Source organism: Manis javanica, chromosome 1 (genome assembly GCF_040802235.1).
Source record: "Manis javanica isolate MJ-LG chromosome 1, MJ_LKY, whole genome shotgun sequence".
Classification (NCBI taxonomy): Eukaryota; Metazoa; Chordata; class Mammalia; order Pholidota; family Manidae; genus Manis; species Manis javanica.
The window spans coordinates 166,608,447-166,628,029 of NC_133156.1; the positions used below are offsets into that span (position 1 = coordinate 166,608,447).

General features: G+C 37.1%; 1 protein-coding gene across 9 annotated transcripts in view; it reads right to left on the reverse strand.

Moving 5' to 3' along the window:
• The window catches only part of ANAPC1 (anaphase promoting complex subunit 1), a 114,350-nt gene extending 95,800 nt beyond the window's left edge, over window positions 1-18,550 (reverse strand). For 5 of the 9 annotated variants that reach the window (XM_073240878.1, XM_073240857.1, XM_073240879.1 and 2 more), the window contains exons 1-13: window positions 18,297-18,550; window positions 16,072-16,308; window positions 14,552-14,713; window positions 13,636-13,687; window positions 13,315-13,415; window positions 12,631-12,713; window positions 11,487-11,560; window positions 9,621-9,766; window positions 9,197-9,417; window positions 8,276-8,485; window positions 3,447-3,542; window positions 1,986-2,076; window positions 1,830-1,895 (exon numbers count right to left, since the gene is read on the reverse strand). In XM_073240878.1, the coding sequence (XP_073096979.1) occupies window positions 1,830-1,895; window positions 1,986-2,076; window positions 3,447-3,542; window positions 8,276-8,485; window positions 9,197-9,417; window positions 9,621-9,766; window positions 11,487-11,560; window positions 12,631-12,713; window positions 13,315-13,415; window positions 13,636-13,687; window positions 14,552-14,713; window positions 16,072-16,284 (1,515 nt within the window). In that variant the 5' untranslated portion in view covers window positions 16,285-16,308; window positions 18,297-18,550. Of the gene's footprint in view, window positions 1-1,829; window positions 1,896-1,985; window positions 2,077-3,446; window positions 3,543-8,275; window positions 8,486-9,196; window positions 9,418-9,620; window positions 9,767-11,486; window positions 11,561-12,630; window positions 12,714-13,314; window positions 13,416-13,635; window positions 13,688-14,551; window positions 14,764-16,071; window positions 16,309-17,282; window positions 17,398-17,546; window positions 17,668-18,296 lie in introns of those variants that run through there. The other 4 variants (XM_073240866.1, XM_073240869.1, XM_073240877.1 and 1 more) reach the window with 4 other exon arrangements.
• Window positions 18,551-19,583: the final 1,033 nt, after the last annotated feature.

Consider the following 19,583-nt stretch of genomic DNA (forward strand, 5'->3'; position numbering starts at 1 on the left):
GTGAGGACTAGGTGGCGCTCCTCACCCGCATGGAGACTGGGGGACAGACCTACCTTCAATCTCTGCCCTGCAGTAACTAGGTGGCATCACCTCTCAGGCACTGCAGCTGCAAAGACTTGTGGACAGAGCCCTGTTTTCACTGCCATGAGGCGGCCCCTCTCCAGCTCCCCATGATGCACAGCAGCTGTGACAGAGGAGGGGCACAGGCTTTCATCCTCGCTCTGTAATAATAAAACAATACAACTCTCCCCTCCTCCACAGGAACTGGGGGTGGAGTGCTGTATTGCCTCCCTACCCAGCAGTAACACGGCACTAACTTCTCTCTGTCCAATTAGGGAGTGAGAGGGAGGGAAAAAAAAGGATTTTCTAAATATGTGTATGCACTCCTGAGTGAACCATGTGTGAAACTGAACAATAAAGACACAGCAAAAAATCTGAGAACTAAACACTGGTCTGTAATACCATTCAGTTCTCGGACTGGACTTGGGTAGCACAGAAGTCAAGGTATACCCAACCTCATTACAGGAGCAGACAAAACATAGGCCCAAGAAATACTGCTCTCCCTGGCCAAGAGTCCGGAAATAGAGCCTAACAAGATAGAAAACTTTCAGACAGTAACCAACCTACTCCACACATGGTGGAAAAACCATGCCCCACCTCTCAGCCTTGTCAGCAAAGGCCAAGTGAGGCACCTAGACTTTCATGCTCACCTGGCTGCAGCAAGCACCAGTCTGGAAAAGCAAAAAAAGAAAGAAAAGACTAGTAGTACTATGGATGGCAAGAATGTACTAAAGAAGCATTTGGAGCTCTCATAACTGCTGGAGGCCAGCAATAGAGATGTTATAAGCTGGTATAACCCACACTTTGGAAAACTATTTGGCATCACATGGCCAAGTTGAATATGCACATGCTCTGAAGACTTGGGGACATTTGTAAGAATTTTCTTAATGCAGTATTAGAGGAAACTGCAGAAACAACACAAACAACCCTAGTGACTGGAAAAGTAGCAGAAGTTTTGGCAGGATTATATAATGGAATACTATATAAAGTGAGTAAACAAGAGCTACACATGCAATCTAAAATACTATAACATTGAGCAGAATAACCAAGTCAAAGAAGAATATATGATATGGTTTCTTATATATAAAAACTCAAAAACAAGAAAAACTACACAATTTACTCCTTAGTGGTACATACACAAATGCAAAAATCTAGTAATAAAAACAAGGAATGATTTATTGTAAAAGTTAGGGTAGTGTCTCTATGTGGGGAGGTAGGGCAATGAGTAAACACCCAGGAGATTATAAAGATACTGGCAACATTCTATTTCTTAACCTGAGTAGTGGTAATATAAATGCTCACTTCATTATTCTTCAAATTGTATACATGTGCTTAAATTTCATAATTTATATATTATTCCATATATAAATTTTACAACTGTTAAAAAAACAAAAAAATACAGCCAATATACATTTAATATAATGAAACTACAAAACCTGAGGTTTTTTTACATAAAGTCACCCATGTATCAATTTTAAAACTACATTTTATAAAACTTCATTTTAACTTTTTTTTTAATAATCTACCTATATTCATTAAAGGTTCCCCATATGTGCCAGGTTCTTAGTGCCAATCCATCTAATGGCAGTGAGGCCTCCATATTAGGACCAACCTAAACTGCAGACTTCATTTTCAACTTTTAGAAAAATCTTCTGCCAAATCCTGCAGGCAGGAGGCAACAAATATGAAATATCAAACTAAAATAACATTAAAAAATAGTAATTAAGAAGGTAGTCCTACAAAAGGACAAAATGCTACTTACTACTTACCCGAACCACTCCTGTGTACAGCACCAGGTTTCCACTGCTTTCCAGGACCAGCATGGTGTCTATCTTCTAAAAAAAGACAAAAATTTTATTTTCAAATCTGTGCAAATCATGAAACACATGATTTTCATCTTCTCAAGAAATGTACCTATTATTTACCTCCACTGGTGCTGCATCCTTTGCCGGTATGTTGGTAATGGAGCCAAAGATGAGCTGGGTTTTATCATTACTCTCTTGAAACTTTACACAGCTAAATATTAAAATAAATAAAAGAAACACACTATTGATACATGCAGCAACTTCTACTGATCTTAAGGGTATTATACTAACGGAAAAAGCCAATCTCAAAAAGCAACATACTATATGATTCCAATTATGTAACATTTTCAAATGACAAAATTATAGAGATGGAGAACAGATAGATCAGTGGTTGCCAGGGGTTAAGGATGGCAGCAGGTGGGTATGGTGTATATGACTACAAAAGAATAGCATAAAGGCGATCTTTGAGGTAATAAAGAAGTTCTGTATATAGATTGTGGTTATTTGCACAAATCTACACATGTGAGAAAACTTGAAATCATACATGCACATGCAAATGAGTACATGTAAAACCTGATGAAATATGAATTTGTACTGATGTCAATTTCTTTATTTTGATAAAGTACCACATAGGTAAGATGTTACCTCTGGGAGAAAAAGAATGCAGGGTACACAGGACCCCTCTACTATTTTTCAACTTCCTACAATTTATAACTATTGCAAAATAAAAAGGTCAATGAATGTGCAAAAGATTTGAACATATATATTTCACCTAAGAAGATAAATGAGTGACTAATAAGCACATAAGATGCTCAACATCCTAAGTCATCAGATAAAATTAAAACCACACTCATTAGAATGGCTACAAAGAGACTGACAATACCCACTGTTGTCAAAGATAAAGAAAGTGGAATCCTTAAGAATTACTGGTGGGGGTATGATATAGTGTAGCCTATCTGTGAAACAGCCTGGCAATTTCCTAAAAAGTTAAACATGAATTTACTATATGACCCAACAATTCCAACCCTAGCCACCTTTCCAAGAAAAAAGACATCATGTATGTCTATGCAAAGACTTTTCCTCCAATATTTGTAGCGCCATTAATTCACAATGGTCAAAAAGTGGAAACAGACCAAATGTCCATCAGCTGATGAATGGATAAACAAAATGTGGTGCATCTTCAATGGACTACTACATAGCAAGAGGAATAAAAATACTCATACATGTGATAACATGATGGGTCCTAAAAAACATGCTAACTGAAAGAAGCTAGACAATAAAAAACTACATGTGCATGATTCTAAATATGTCCAGAAAGGCAAAAAGACCTGCAGTGGTTACCTGAGGGTGGAATGGGAACAGAAGTGAACTGCAAATCAAGCACATGGGATCTTTTTAAGATTTTAAAACTGGACTGTGGTGATGGTTGCATAACTTTGTAAATTTGCTAAAAATCATTTAAGTGTACCATTAAAATGTCAATTTTATGACACTCAAATTATTTCAATAAAGCTACTTAAGCCAAAGAAAAAGCAGCCCTAAATTTGTTTACAAAGATTCAACAGGAATATATGCTCTTACCGTAACTGCATCTGGGACTCTACTAAAAAGCACAGGAACTTTTGCCCACACAAGTCAGATGTAATAAACACTTTGGAGGCCTGTGAATTTTTTTCTCTGCAATAGATACATTAATAAAGTTAACTGTCAGCATTGGTTCAAAAATCTACCATGGTAACTATTATACCAAGTCTTTGAAAATACTCTACAAGAAATCTAAAAACTACTTGGACCAAACAGAAACTTTGAAGACACAAAAACACTTCAGATTTGAGCTTCATGATCTCTAAGATTCCTTTCAGCCCTCTGATTCTGAGTCCTTTCCATAGCTTTTAGGGGGGAAAAAAATTACAAAGAATTTAATCATTATCAGTGGACTTTTTTTTTTTTTGGTATCATTAATGTACAATTACTTGAACATTACGGTTACTAGACTCCCCCTATTATCAAGTCCCCCACACATACCCCATTACAGTCACTGTCCATCAGTGTAGTAAGATACTATAGAATCATTACTTGTCTTCTCTGTATATACTGCCTTCTCCGTGTCCCCCACCACCGGCTACATTATGTGTGCTTACCGTAATGCCCCTTTTTCCCCCTTATCCCATCCTCCCCAGTCCCTTTCCCTTTGGTAACTGTTGGTCCATTCTTGGGTTCTGTGAGTCTGCTGCTGTTGTTCCTTCAGTTTTAGCTTTGTTCTTATACTCCACAGATGAGTGAAATTATTTGATATTTGTCCTTCTCCACCTGGCTTATTTCACTGAGCATAATACCCTCTAGCTCCATCCATGTTGTTGCAAATGGTGGATCTGTTTTCTTCTTATGGCTGAATAATATTCCATTGTGCATTATTTACCATATCTTCTTTATCCATTCATCTACTGTTGGACACTTAGGTTGCTTCCATTTCTTGTCTATTGTAAACAGTGCTGCAATAAACATAAGGGTGCATATGTCTTTTTCAAACTGCAGTGCTGCATTCTTAGGGTAAATTCCTAGAAGTGGAATTCCTGGGTCAAATGTATTTCTATTTTTAGTTTTTTAAGGAACCTCCATACTGCTTTCCACAATGGTTGAACTAATTTACATTCCCACCATCCTCGCTAACATTTGTTGTTGTTTGTCTCTTAGATGGTGGCCATCCTACCTGGTGTGAGGTGACATCTCATTGTGGTTTTCATTTGCATCTCTTATGATTAGCGATGTGGAGCATCCTTTCATGTGCCTGTTGATCATCTGAATTTCTTCTTTGGAGAACTGTCTGTTCAGATCCTCTGCCCATTTTTTAATTGGCTTATTTGCTTTTTGTTTGTTGAGGTGTGTGAGCTCTTTATATAATTTGGATGTCAACCCCTTATCAGATATGTCATTCATGAATATATTCTCCCATACTGTAGGATGTCTTTTTGTTCTACTGATGGTGTCCTTTGCTGTACAGAAGCTTTTTAGTTTGATATAGTCCCAGTTGTTATTTTTGCTTTTGTTTCCCTTACCCAGGGAGCTATGTTCATGAAGAAGTTGCTTATGTTTATGTCCAAGAGATTTTTGCCTGTATTTTTTTCTAAGAGTTTTATGGTTTCATGACTTACATTCAGGTCTTTGATCCATTTTGAATTTACTTTTGTGTATGGGGTTAGACAATGATCCAGTTTCATTCTCTTACATGTAGCTATCCAGTTTTGCCAGCACCAGCTGTAGAAGAGGCTGTCTTTTCACCATTGTATATCCATGGCTCCTTTATCATATATTAATTGACCATATATGCTTGGGTTTATATCTGGGCTCTTTGTTCTGTTCCACTGGTCTGTGGCTCTGTTTTTGTGCCAGTACCAAACTATCTTGATTACTGTGGCTTTGTAGTAGAGCTTGAAGTCAGGGAGTATAAATCCCGCTGCTTTATTCTTCCTTCTCAGGATTGCTTTGGCTATTCAGGGTCTTTTGCCATTCCATATGAATTTTAGAACTATTTGTTCTAGTTCATTGAAGAATGCTATAGGTATTTTGATAGGGATTGTATTGAATCTGTAAATTGCTTTAGACAGGATGGTCATTTTGACAATATTAATTCTTCCCAGCCAAGAGCATGGGATCAATTTCCATTTATTAGTGTCCTCTTTAATTTCTCTTAAGAGTGTCTTATAGTTTTCAGGGTATAGGTCTTTAACTTCCTTGCTTAGGTTTATTCCTAGGTATTTTATTCTTTTTGATGCAATTGTGAATGGAATTGTTTTCCTGATTTCTCTTTCTGCTAGTTCATTATTAGTGTACAGGAATGCAACAGATTTCTGTGTATTAATTTTGTATCCCACAACTTTGCTGAATTCAGATATTAGAATTTTTGGAGTCGATTCTTTAATGTTTTTTTTGTACAATATTATGTCATCGGCAAACAGGGACAGTTTGACTTCTTCCTTGCCAGTCTGGATGCCTTTTATTTTTCTGTGTTGTCTGATTACTGTGGCTAGAACCTCCAGAACTATGTTGAATAAAAGTGGGAAGAGTGGGCATCCTTGTCTTTTTCCCTTATCAGTGGACTTTTTAATTCCATATTATGCAAGTTACCTACTGCTGAAGTAATGCAAACTTGAATTCCTATCCCTTAAAAGGTCTAAGGGATCAGACTTTTTATAACATGACCTCTCCCATCTATCTGCTCTCTTATTAGGTTCTATTTCATCCCTTTTTAAAACTATACCTCTAATTGGCAAAGACTTAAGAGTGGTGCATTAGACCATAATTCTGCAAAATAAAAATCTGCAAAATACTCAACCTACAATAAGGCATTTAAAGATAAGTGGTTATTTAAATGTAGGAAATTTTTATTTTATATATGAAGAACAAAAACAGAAAAGATAATTCAACACTATTCTCATCCTTACTTTCCTCCAACTACCTACCCGTTATACCCCTAAGAATATGCATTTGCCTCTGTTTCACAAAGAAAATGAGGCTGTAAGGCTTGAACCCATCCTCCTGTCCTACATACCTACCAACCACCACCTTCGTCCTCCCAAGGCTAATCTCTCCACTTGTGCTCCTTCCTGGTTCCTTGTTCCATTATCATCTCCTCTCCCCTGTTTTTTTCAATACCTTCCCTGCTTTGGGTACAGTCCTTATAGCCTACTCTCTTATATTAAGAAAAGTCTTGAAAATGACAATGGACTGAGCATTAGATGATATAAAGGACTTGCTGTTAACTGGCTGGGGGTGTAAAATGGTACTGTGGTTAGGTCCCTACTTCTTAGAGGTACACACAGAGGTATTTAATCATGAAGACTAAAAATCTTCAATACAGTGCAGCAAAAACAGAACTCTCCCTTGATCCTGAGGCCCACTAGTTTTGCATCCTCATTCCCACTTCAAAGGCAAACTCCCTCACACAGTCTGTTTGCCTATGTTCATGCCCTCAGCCCTCATTTACTTCTTCCACCCCTCCCTGCTCCACAGCCCTCAGCCCCCATGCTCTGGCCAAGGCTACAAGTGAAGCCACTGCCTCCAGGTAACTCCTCTCTGGGCTGGGCTCCTAGCACCATGTAGCACCAGCACCTGGCAGCACTGGCACCTTGTACTAGAAAGGCTCCCCGTGCTTCAGCACATTTCCTGCTGCTTCTCCCACTCGACCTCTTTTGCTTTGTCACTATAGCAGCTTTCTCCTCTCTCTCTCTCTTTTGAGTCCCAAAATCTTAAGTTTCCAAGACCTCACACCCAAACCCTCTTCTGGTTTTTAACTATTTAGAAGTCACAGACCCCCCTCTGAGAATCTAATGACTGTGAAAACCCTCTCCTTAGGACAAGCCTACACATACACAAACACACAATTACTGCACACAGTTTCCAAGGGTCACCAGACTTCTGCAACTGCAAGCTCGCCCACAGGCCTTCCAGGAACCCATCCTCTACCCACTCTTTAAATCCCAATCCACCTCTCTCTTGCCTCACTCACCATGTATAAGCTAACAACTCCTACATTTATTGCTCTGCTCTTTCCCTAAGTTTATGACCCACATATAAAGCACATTCTTATAGCTCTTATCACAGAAAACTACCCTAAAGGGTAAGCCCTCTCTCAGCCCTTTGCCTTCCTCCTGGCACAGGCAAAGTGAGAACACTGTGACCCCCTGAGCATGCGACCCCTGAGCCGTCTAAACTCATTCTGATTCTCCTGCCTGCTGTGCCCTTCTCTACTCTCCCACTCAACAAACACCTAGTCACCTTCCCAACACCTCACCAGCAGAAGAGGCAATGCCTCCTGGTGTCACATCCTAAACTGTCTTTTTTAGGACAGGGACAGTGACCTGTTTACCATTAACTCAAGCCACTAGCACACACTAGAACTGGCTGACTGATGAATGAATTACTAAAGAGAACATAAAAGGAGAGAGGAAACACACACAGAGGTCTGAGTTGTTTCCCAAAAAGAAGAGCTGACATTCAACTAACACAAAGATAAAACTGAAGAAAAATGTTATAAAATCCCAAGTTTCCCCATCTACAGAAATAGTTGTTTCTCCTAAAACATCAAACACCTCAAATCTGAGATTATTTTTTATATTTATATTATATATAAATATACATATGTATTTGTTATAAAGTTACAATACATTTTACATATGTAACCATTACAACTAAATTAAGGAAGAAATAGCAAATGACAAGGGTATTTTTATAATCACCTTAATATTATTAATATCCTCTACTGAAACTGAAGTGACCCTAATATGCATCTCTGTATTTTTATAAGTATTCATAAGTGATTATATCAAAAGGATGCTTTAAGCAAAATGCCAAGTGTTTTCTAAGGCTTTCAGCAACATTTTTCTTTAAATATAAAAATAAATAATCCAAACCTTGTATTAGTAATCGTTTCTGTCCATAAATGGTCAATACAAAGTTCTGGAACAATTGGCTCTGTTTCTGGTGCAAGAAAGGAGCCATTAGAATTACTATTTGGAGAATGGGAAATACTGTGTCTCTTTGGAGATTGATTATGGCTTGAAAGGTTGAACCTCTGCACCCCTGAAAATGAGTGCACTCCTAAGGCAGGAGAATGGGCACGACTGTAAAATAAACAGAAGGGAGAGGGCATCACTATTCATGATTCGGGTGGATAAAGCATTCTTCCCCAAACACTTCCCACAATTCTATGCAGAGAGAAATCATGGCAAACCCCAGTCAGAAAAACAACTTCTTAAAAAAGGAATAGTTACTTAAATGGTCCATGTTAATGTGTTTTACTATATTCTAAGGATTTAGAATTGATAGAACTCATTCTTTTAAAACTGAAACCAGTTCATTCTCTCTCAGAAAATGAGTTGTCTGTTATTCAAACAGGACTAAACTATGTTCCTGTATATTCAGACACACACATGCCAACAAAACTAAGTCCCTATATCACCAGATAAATATTAATAAAAACAAAAGAAAGCTAATGTGAAATTAAGACAAAAGAAAATAATACCAAAATATTTTTGCAGTCAATATTCCTCAAATTGCTGCCACACAGTCTTGGAAAAGAGGCAAAAAATCTTACAACAAGGCCCCGTAGCTTCTTCTAAATATGACTCATTGAAAAATGGTAACAGAGTAGACCTGGAAGTCTTAGTAAACTAACACAACAAGCATAATGGCTATTTTCCCTAAAAAATACCCAAAAGCCATCAATAGAAATTTTAAATTCTTCAAAACATAAGAGAAAGTTTGAAAAGAAGGAATCTTTTTCTTGGGAATCTTGTTTAAAACAAGGAAATACTTTCACACTTCATTCCCACCTTAGAGCTGCCATGTTGGAAATAGAAGGTGAACGAGAGTGCAGACTGGGTGATGAGGTGGAGCGACTCTGACTGTGAATGGAGGAGTAATTCTGGAAAGGTGAAGCCACGGGGGAATCTCCTTTGGAGAGGCTTCTGAGGTGTGCTGTGAGGGAGCTACTAGTGGCCACATTCTGTGGGGTTCCCCCCTGTTCAGAGAACTTCAAAACAACATTCTCTTCCTTAAGTCAAAATGATGAGAAGGGGAAAAAAAAAAAGAGTAATTAGATTAAGAGTTAATTTCCTTGTGAGACTTCAGGGTAGATGCCAGTTATTAAAGACATATTTTATTTACCAAAGCTTAATCTATTTCACACAAAAAATGTGAAATTTTTCAGTATTAACTACCCTTGCATATTACCAAACAGCTTGTCTTTATTCTTACCTCTGTTTTGACTCTCCGAAGAGTCCACACAGAATGCAAACTTTGAACAGAGTCATAGGTCATTATAATGGAAGGGTCAGTGTTGAGAAAAACAATTTTCATTGAATTATCTACAACATACTGCACCCGGGATGAACCAAAAAGACCTTAAGATAAAATAGAAATGACCAGGTATTGAACAATGACCTTTACAAGACTATTCTTTATGAAGTGACTTCTTGCAATTTTTCAAAATAAAGAGAAACCAAACCAATTAAGGCACAAAACCCATTAATATTTAACACAATTAACTGTGAATTTTTAATAAACTTATTATGGACATCAACTTCCTTAAAATACCTTAAAGATGACAATGTTACCAGTTTCAATTTCACATACATGCAACTATCCACTGAAAATTTGTACTGACTCACCATTAAATTCATTAGCCACCAATAAAAGGCCCATGACCCCTTCAGTAAACAACTTATTTATAAATTGCAATCAACTCTTCTGCCAAGTTTGACTTCCTTACTGTTCTGTTCTTCTTTATAAAATCTGGTCTCTCTAGCAACTATTAAAATAGGGCTAAAAAGTAGTACACTACTACATCTGCTTTACCAAATACACATGCAGAGTTTTTTCCAAGTGAGTTTACCTTTTACTTATACAGTACCATTAATTGATTTCTATATCCTTATTGACAGCTTCCTAAATGCTTCCCTCTCAGTTAAAATATTAAAAAATAAAAGATATCATTACTGTATAAAAATGAGAAGTACTTTATAAAGAAGTAAAAATAACTCTTAATTCCATCATCTCAAAATATCCATTATTATCAAGGAGTATCCTTTCTATTTCTTTTCCCTTTGCATATACACAAATTTTTTCTGTTTTTACAAAATTAGAATCATATTATAGTTAGTTTTATATCTTAGTTAATATTATGAATAAGCAATTCCTGTGGTCATTAAATATTATTCAAAAACACGATCAGTAATGGCTGCAAACTATTAAATCACAGGCTCTAACATGTTTAATTGTCTGTAATTGTTACCAATATAATATAGAACTATCAAAAAACTTTTTCTGTAACAAAACCAAAAAATAAATAGTTTAGGCTTTGCAGACCACATACTGGCTCTGTTGCATGTATTTTAGTTTTTTTCTACAATCCTTTAAAAAGGTAAAAACCATTCCTAGCTCACAAGCCATACAAAAAACACACTGCTGGCTGGCTTGAGCCCATGGACTCTAGGGTGCCAAGCCCTAATATAGAAGATTAAAAATTTCAGTGGTATTTCAGAATATGAACTTGGAATAAAGTCCTAAAAATAAAATTGCTCAAAGAATATAAATTTTTTTAAGCTTTTAAATCATCATTATTTATAATTACCTATCATGTTTGGCCAACTTAAAATTTAAAAATAAGCATCTATAAATAATGTTAAAAGTTCTGAGTCCCAGCAAATTATGTTATTATGGACAGGAGAAATAAAATATTTAAATTTATACAATACAGGCCTAAGGCTGTACATTTTCTATTCTTCAAAACGAAAAAACAACTTTAGTTCATCTAAGTATTCATTTATTTACTTACTAATTACTGAGGAACAAGTTACATCATCTACAGTTAAGTTAGCAAATGTATCAGTATTCCTGAGTGACTTATAGGTCCAAGTTTTATTAAGAGTAACATTAAAACAGTTAATATCATAGTTATTCAAAAAGCTCTTGCTTTGACTTTAATTACTTTCATAATAAAAAAGTTATTTTTGTAAAATGCTCAAGTTACATTACTTTTTTAAAAAGTCATATTTTCTTAAGCTCTTTCATTTTGTCCCCTCCCCCAAACCTACATAAAAGAACTCAGAAAACTACACTTACTTCCAGATTTACAAACAAGTGGGGTTATTTCATCTAGAGGATGCAGCATGCTGAACATAGTAGGTAAAGGTTCTCTAGTAATAAACAAATAAATAATCAATCACCAACACAACTTCATTTGTGCACAAAATCTGCATTTTCCTTACAAATTATCTTCTCCAGATCACACAAGCAACTAGAAACCTACAATCTCAAAAAGCAACCCTCTAAACTTTTCACATACTGTTTTCACAGTATCTTGCAATTCATTCCTAGAAATCTCTCTTCGTATGCAGGATAATTCTATGAACACACACAGAAGGAAATCAATACAGCTGGGGAAGTATCTACAAACAGTAGGCATCCTGTTACAGAACCAATGGAGTAACAGGCACTGAGCGGTTTTTTCTGGTTTTCTTTTAAGCCTCTCTTACTGACAATGTGTTTTTGGCAGCTAAGAAAAATTTAGTCTCCTATTCCTATTTACAAACGACTGCACTTACAATTTTTTTAAAGAAAAACTTCAAGTAAATTAAAAGGCTGCATTTTTTTAAGGAGTGATTGAGAAAAGGACTAACAAAGAGATAAAAATCTTTTGGCAATTATTTTAAAACTTAATGTCTACTACTTTCATCACATTATGATAGGTACTGTATGTTCCCGCCCTGCAGTGAGCTCACATTTATTAAGAAGACAAAGGAAACATTCCATCAATAAGCACCTACCATTTACTGTGTATCTAATATGTTCTAAACCCTGTGTCAAAGATTATGTACATTCATTTATTTAATCGTTGCATAAAACCTAAGATGTAAATGATAGTATTTCTTACAGATAAGGAAACTAAAACTAAGAAAGTTCTAATGATTTTTTGCCCAAAGTAGAAAAGTGAAAAAATGGCAGGGCTAAGAATTGAGTCTTATCTTTAAACCACCTGTGTGTTCAATTTTACTAGTTGGGAGAAAAAAAGCTGTAAATAATTCATACCAAGTGAGAAGCAGAACATATTAAGTGCACAATACTGAGATGAAAGAAAATGGCATTTATTTACGCTATTAGCATGGGAAATTATCATCACCTCGAACTTCTAAGTAAACAATTTTACCTCAGAACCAACACAAAAAAGCCCAAGCAATAATATTCTGAAATGAGTACAACTAAGTACCTGGGTGGACCTGGAGGTACTTCATGTGAAGAACTGCTTCGTTCAAACAATAATCCATATTTGGTGGGCCAAACATTTGCAACCTATCAGGTAAAAGGATGGGAAAAAACAGAAATAAAAGAAGCTACTCTTTGTAACATGCTTTTAGGTAACATTATAGAACATTAGATTTTTTTTCTAATCTCAATCTAAAAAAAAGAGCTTTACAGAAGAACATGGCCATTAACTGTATTTTTTTAGAAATAATTCTAACAAGCAAGTCTAAGACAAATTCAAATCTAAGGAAGAGCTCAGTCTGAAATTCCTGCCACTGGCAAATACCAGTACCAAAATGACAATGTGACAAAATTTTTAACAATAGCACTAGGCATGAAAAAGATGATGAGAAATAGGGAAAAGACTAATATTGCTTATTTGCTTTAATATAGCCAAAATAATTACTTATACTTAACCTGAAAATACCTCTCAGAAGAGACTTCATAATTCACTTCACTGAATAATTTATTTTTAATGCAAAGAATGGAAAAATGGTAAGTCACTAAAGATGCTAAAATTTACTTACACTGAGTAAAAATAATGTTCTTAATTACTACAAGACAAAAAGTAGCAAGACTTCTAAAACCAGTTACTTCATGAATATTCTCCAGCAAAACACAAGAACACTACAGTAACATTCAAGTTTACCTGAAAAGGTAAAGAAGCTATGTAATCCTTTCCTTCTATGCTATGCATGTTAACACATGAGCTTTGCAGTATACATATGCATTTTTCTACTTCATCACTACCTGAAAAGAAAAGGTATAAGATGTATACATTTTTTTCCAAAAAAAATCCCAACAATCACAATTTGCAATTCCCAACAGCACAAATTCTTTAATGTACAATATAAAAATGCTTAGGCTAGACCATATTATTAGTGACTGTATTTTGAACAAAAACAAAAAAAGACATTGAGGTAAATATTTGGAACCATAAGATGAAATAAAATTTTAAAAAGAAACTTACTGTAGACCTTTTCAGATTTATCCTGTGATATAATGAAGTCACACCACAATGCCTAAAATCAAAACAAAATGCTTACCTCAGAAAACTGTATTTCAATAGTAAACTGTTAACTAATGGTATCTAAATAATGACATCTACGTAATAATTGTCCCTCCTCATCAACTCAACACATACATCATGGGAATAAAAAAGAGTAAGGTAAAAGAAAATCAAACTAATTAATGATATATGTTGTAAGGAGAGATAAACTATGTTTGCAAATTTTATGGAAAGAAAAGGGAAGACAAAAATCAAAAAACCTACCAGACAGAAGCCTTGTAGCAAAAGTGAATTCAAACAAGAGGCTCAACCTGCATGAAACCCCTCTATCCTAGACAAAGCTAACGAGTATTATAAGAGTTGAAAATTGCCAAGCTATTTTATAATCTACAGACTTACCTAATTATCTTATCATTCTTAGACTGTCCCAGACTTGCTTTAGAAAAAAATCTTTAGAAAAATTAACATTTCTCTTTTTTAAAGGCCCATCTTAGAAAATATAAACTAGGAAAAGCCTTTTCTTATCACTCAAACCCAATTTTTATTTACTCAATATTTTGCAACCAATTATAATCATCATGTGTTATATTATTTTTGTACCCTTAATGTCTTAAAACTTTTCATCAACAATAACAGGTCATATTACTCAAGGACAGTTTATCATGAACCCTACAAGGGACAGTGTAAAAAAAATGTGATGACAGAGAAAATAAATGAAATTTTTATTTTCCTACCATTATCTTCTCTACATGTTAAAATACACCCAGCTGCTGGGATCATTATGCTATGTTTTATCATTTCTGTTAAACTTTAAAACAAAGACTTTTTTTTTAAGTGTTAAATAGTCAATCAAATGCTAAAATTACAATCAACTCACCTGTTGCACAGGACTGTCAACTGTAAATGCTTTATAAACAGCCAGTGCCTGGCTTTTACTCCCTTTGCTCCAGATCACCATATTTCCAGCCACATACAGTTCCTCATCATAATCCACTTCTTCTCCAATGTCACTTACACCTTTCCTCAACTGCCAGCTTTCCTTAAAAATAACACATGGAAGGCATGTTCAAGCACTTTTCCTTGTCAGTACTATGGAAAGCAATATTTATTAATTAAATCAGTTATCCAGATACAAGTCTCCTACTTTCTCCCTGTCTCAATGTCCCTGGAGTAAGGCTCAAAACTCTTAAAAGGATTGATGCCACTAATTAACATAGTAAGGTATGTGGGTGTGTGTACTATATATCTTACAAGATTGCATAAACAAATATTTACTCAACAATTCTCTGTATTATAAAAAAAACAAAACAGAATGAACAAAGCAGCAGTAGACTCATAGACACTGAGAAGTGACTGGTGGTTACCATGGGGGAGGGGTTGGGGGAGGTGATGAGGAGGGTGGAGGGGATGAAGGTGCACAACAATTTCCCAATCATAATATGAGTTGGTTGCGGGGATAGTAGTAGAGCACAGAGAATATACTCAATGATTCAGTAAATCTTTCTGTGTTGACAGATAGTAACCACACTAGTGGGGGTGAGGTTTTAATAATAAACTCTTAAACCACTGTGTTGTATATCTGAAAACAATATAAGACTGTATACAATGATAGTTCAATTAAAAAAAAAGAGTTTTTTGTATTAAATGTTTAATATTATCCTACAATATTATTCTGCCAAAAATATAAACTAACAAAAATTATACCTTATCTATAGATCCAAAGATGAAACCAACATGCTGGAAGACTAAAAAAGGCCTGTTAAGCATGAGAGTGGTTACGGAGAGGGGCAGTGAGGTGCACATGGGAATCACTGGAGGAGTTTGTGCACAACAGGGAGTTCCCTGCTTCACGCTGCGTATACATACACCTTCCTTCCCCTGTCCCACCCATCAACATGAATGAGAGAGAGAAGGGTTCAGATTTCTAACTACATAAACTTCCCCTCTCTTGAGATTTTGGTATTCCAAAGGGATATGAAAATGGAATAAGGCAGGAAAGACTGATTTTCTGACACACACATCTCTATCTACTTGTGTACCTTTCTTTTCTCTTTTGGAAACATGTAAGTTTTTCAGCAGGGACCATTTCTAACTCTAACATCTAATCATTTGACAACATGAAATCTGGTTCCCACATACTAAAGTGGAGAGAAAGAGGTTAAAAATGAACCACAATTATAATACTGAACTTGACTCTCATTATAAAATTGAGTTATACATCTAAATAATTATAATACTATAATACAACAAAGTCACTATATTAGCCTTGACTGAAGTTACCAAACCTGAACCTTTGCCCCAGAAGTAGCAGCATATTCATTTCTCTGAGTAGCCTTAAATCACAAGTAGATTATGTCACTGTATGTATCAAAAATAAAATGGAAAACTTAACAGAACCTTGTGTTTCTCGTGGATTGTAACCTCCTGCAGGGATCCCACCAAGCCGGCAGCACCGTCAGAAGACCATAATTCAGAGGCCGGCTGCAGCTGACGAAGCTGAAGGTTCAGAGCATTAGGGTGGTGCTTACAGTGGTCTCTACCGAAAGGAACAAATTCCTGCAAATCCCCGGCTGCAATCATTGTTGCCCTTTCTTCATAGAAGTTCGACATGGGTTCCAAATATCAACATTATTTCTGTATGAATTCAAACATATTCTCGTCAGATGCTGGAGTCAAAACCAGAATAAAAATATAAAAGTTTACAGAAGAGCCATTAATTATATATGAGTGTCAAATAACCCTACCATATGGAAGGTGTACAAGTAACCATATTATCAAAGGGTATTCCAGATCTTGACTCTCTGGGACAATCAGAGCAATCTCCACACTTTGCTTGCACAGTAACCAATAGACAGTTACCATTATCAGAAACCAGTGGGTTGAGACAAATGCTTATGTCCACAGCACCTGTCCTGTACTTCCTACTATTGCCCACCAATCTTTCACACTTCACATTATTGAAGTACTTAGACAAGCTGTACTTTATAATCCCAGTGACTGCCTGGCTTGTCAACATTTAAGGTCATTTCTGTTCAGATGCTGGAACCTCATTGGAAAAGCACACCTCTGGCATATTGGAATGAAACAAAAAAACTTATTACTTCTAATTTGTCAGAAGTTGGTTGACCAATCTACAAAGGATCTAATAAACTATCAAATGTCACCAGTAGTTTTGACACCATAATTCACCTAAACATGTAACAATAATCAATTCCAATTTTTGGTCCAAACCGAGAGAACCAAGGCACAAGTAATTCTCACCATGCAACAGTAATGCTTGTAGCAAATTTAAGAGTCCTAGCTTTTAATTAATATCTATTACAGTACAGTCATTACTACAAAGATGTGGATGAGCTCTGAGTAAAAACATGCCCCTTTTTCCAAAACATTTCTATCCACAGTGATTGGCAGCCAATAGAATTTCTGACACTGTATGATATGGTACATAAGTACATAAAGGGGATGTCAGTTCATCTCTGAGACAGCACCTACGTTAAAAACCAATTTTGTCCCATCACATTTAAACTGAAATCCTCAAACACAGGAATCAAAACATTTGATGTCAACACCATAGACAACCTTTAGAAAGTGTTTGAAACAGCACTCACAATTAAAATAGTTTAATTAAGAGACCTCTCATCTGGTGGGGTGGGGGGACAGTTGGCATCAGTAGTTTTCTTTGCTGCAATATCTCAAAGCTTCTGTAGCCCCTATGCAGCATCTCTGGTAACAAAGTTATTTTGCTGTGAATGTTATTCCTGAGAAAACTGTATGTCACAATCATGACACTTTTATTTTCCTCCCGCTAAAATTCAGCATTCAGAACACTTGAAATTCAGACATTAACTAAAATAGTGCCTTAAAAAACTTACAAGAAAACAACAAAATTCAGCTGGTCTTCCTATATTCTAGTCAACAGGATAAGCAACATTAAAGAACTTGAGACTTTATCCAACTTCAGCTGTGCAATTTTGAAATGTTATCCTATTAAAACTTTGAGAGAAAATTACAAAAATATTAATTATAAAACTATTTTCACAGTACAGTATTTTTCTGTACTGATTAAGGAAAAATATTTAATGCTTTTACAGTACCCCAAACTTTTATGTTTTTGCTTATATGGGCAACATAAAGAGCTACATGTATAAGTACTATATTAAATTGATATGTTATAAATGAAGATACCAGTATTTCTTACTTTAGGAACAAAACTATCCTACCAAAGGTAACCACAAAGCTACTTCAAGAAGAGACCCAAATGTACACAGAGGGCATCTGAGTAGCTGCAAAAAAGGCAGAGCTTCCCCGTACTCTTTAGGTTTTAAGTGAAACCGCTAAACTAAGGGCCTGGACCAAAGACCGCGTAAGAGAGACAAACGACCTATACAGAAATTGAGGCCCGCATGGTACACGGTGTTTGGCTCAGGAAGGAAGTCAGCGAGGAGGGGAGGGGAGGCGCATCCCCAGAAAGACCAGCCACAGGCCGGGAGTCCCCGGGCTCCTCCACGCGCTCAGGGTCTGCCTCCGCGTCGCCGGGCACGGGTTGGCCTCGGGGCGGGTGCGAGGATCAGGGGACAAGCAGTGAGCCACCGAGCACTGCGGGCCCGGCCCCGGGCCCGCACCTGTGTAACGGGACGCGTCAGGCGCGGCGAGCCCCGGTGCTCCCCGGAGGCGAGGGGGCCGAGAGGGCCCGAGAGCAGCGACGGGGTGGGTCACGGTGACTCCACGGCCACTGCAACTTCTCATTCCCTCTCCCTCCCCTATTCCGGAGGAAGAATGGGCAGCAGCTGCGAACGCGACACCTAAGGACAAGCAGGCGTGCAGTCAAGCAACTCAGGCGAGATGTTCAAATGGACGCTTCCATCTTGGATCTCCCGTCCTGCCTCGCGCCTGGGCGGAGAGGGGAGGGGCTTCGCGGGAGCCGCGGCCCTGACGCCTGCGCAATTGCTAGAAGAAGGCGGTGGCAACGCCAGTTGACGGCCTCAGCTTATTTTGCGCGGTACCGGGACCCGAAGGTGGACTACCTGGGCTGCAGTCTGTGTGGGACACGACCCTCCTGACGCCCAGACTTCCCCGGGTCGTGTCACTTTCGAGTTTGAACTGCCGCCTGCCTCTGAATTAGGAGATATTCTAGCTAGCGAGTCTCCAATATCTATTTGATAAGTGTAAGGCCTTAAACTATCCATTTTAGCAAAGAGAGTGAAATGTATGCCATGTTTCCGTCCCTTCTGAGCCTTCGAAGCTTCCTCCCTTCCTCTAAGGGCCTTCAGAGGGCCCTGCAGCTGCCTCTACCTGACTTGCACGGAATCCCACACTTGAGCCCTTCTCGTGGTCTAGTTCCTAACAATCTCATAGTGTCACAAACTACCTAAAGCACTTTTGTTAAAGCAAGGTTTCATATTTTTTAACTACCGCAGAAAAGAGGCAAAACGAGTTCTCTAACACCTGAACTCATACTTGGTTTTTATAGGATTGGAGGAAAAGGGCCAAAAAAAGAATCAGGGGACAAAGGAAAAGGAAAAATAATATAAAGTTCATTACCAGTTCACTTACAAGCTACTTGATTAACAAGTACAGTTAATACTCTCACTTAACCATTGTTTCTGAATGTATTCAATTTTCCAATATATGGTTCAAAAACTTTAAGTCAATTCAAGCATACGGATTAGGATTTATATTTAGAGTAGGCTGACCAACCAACCATACCAGTTTTCTCAGGACTGGGGTTTCCCAGGACTCGGACTTTCAGTTTTAAAACCAGATATCCCAGGCAAACCGGGACTACTGGTCACCCCAGTTTAAAATAATAGCTGGCAGGCTTTATACACATTCGAGCAAACCCTTACCTTCTGGGCCCTTGGGTACTGGGGCAGTTAAGGGACATGAGTCCCACAGCATATGAAACAGTA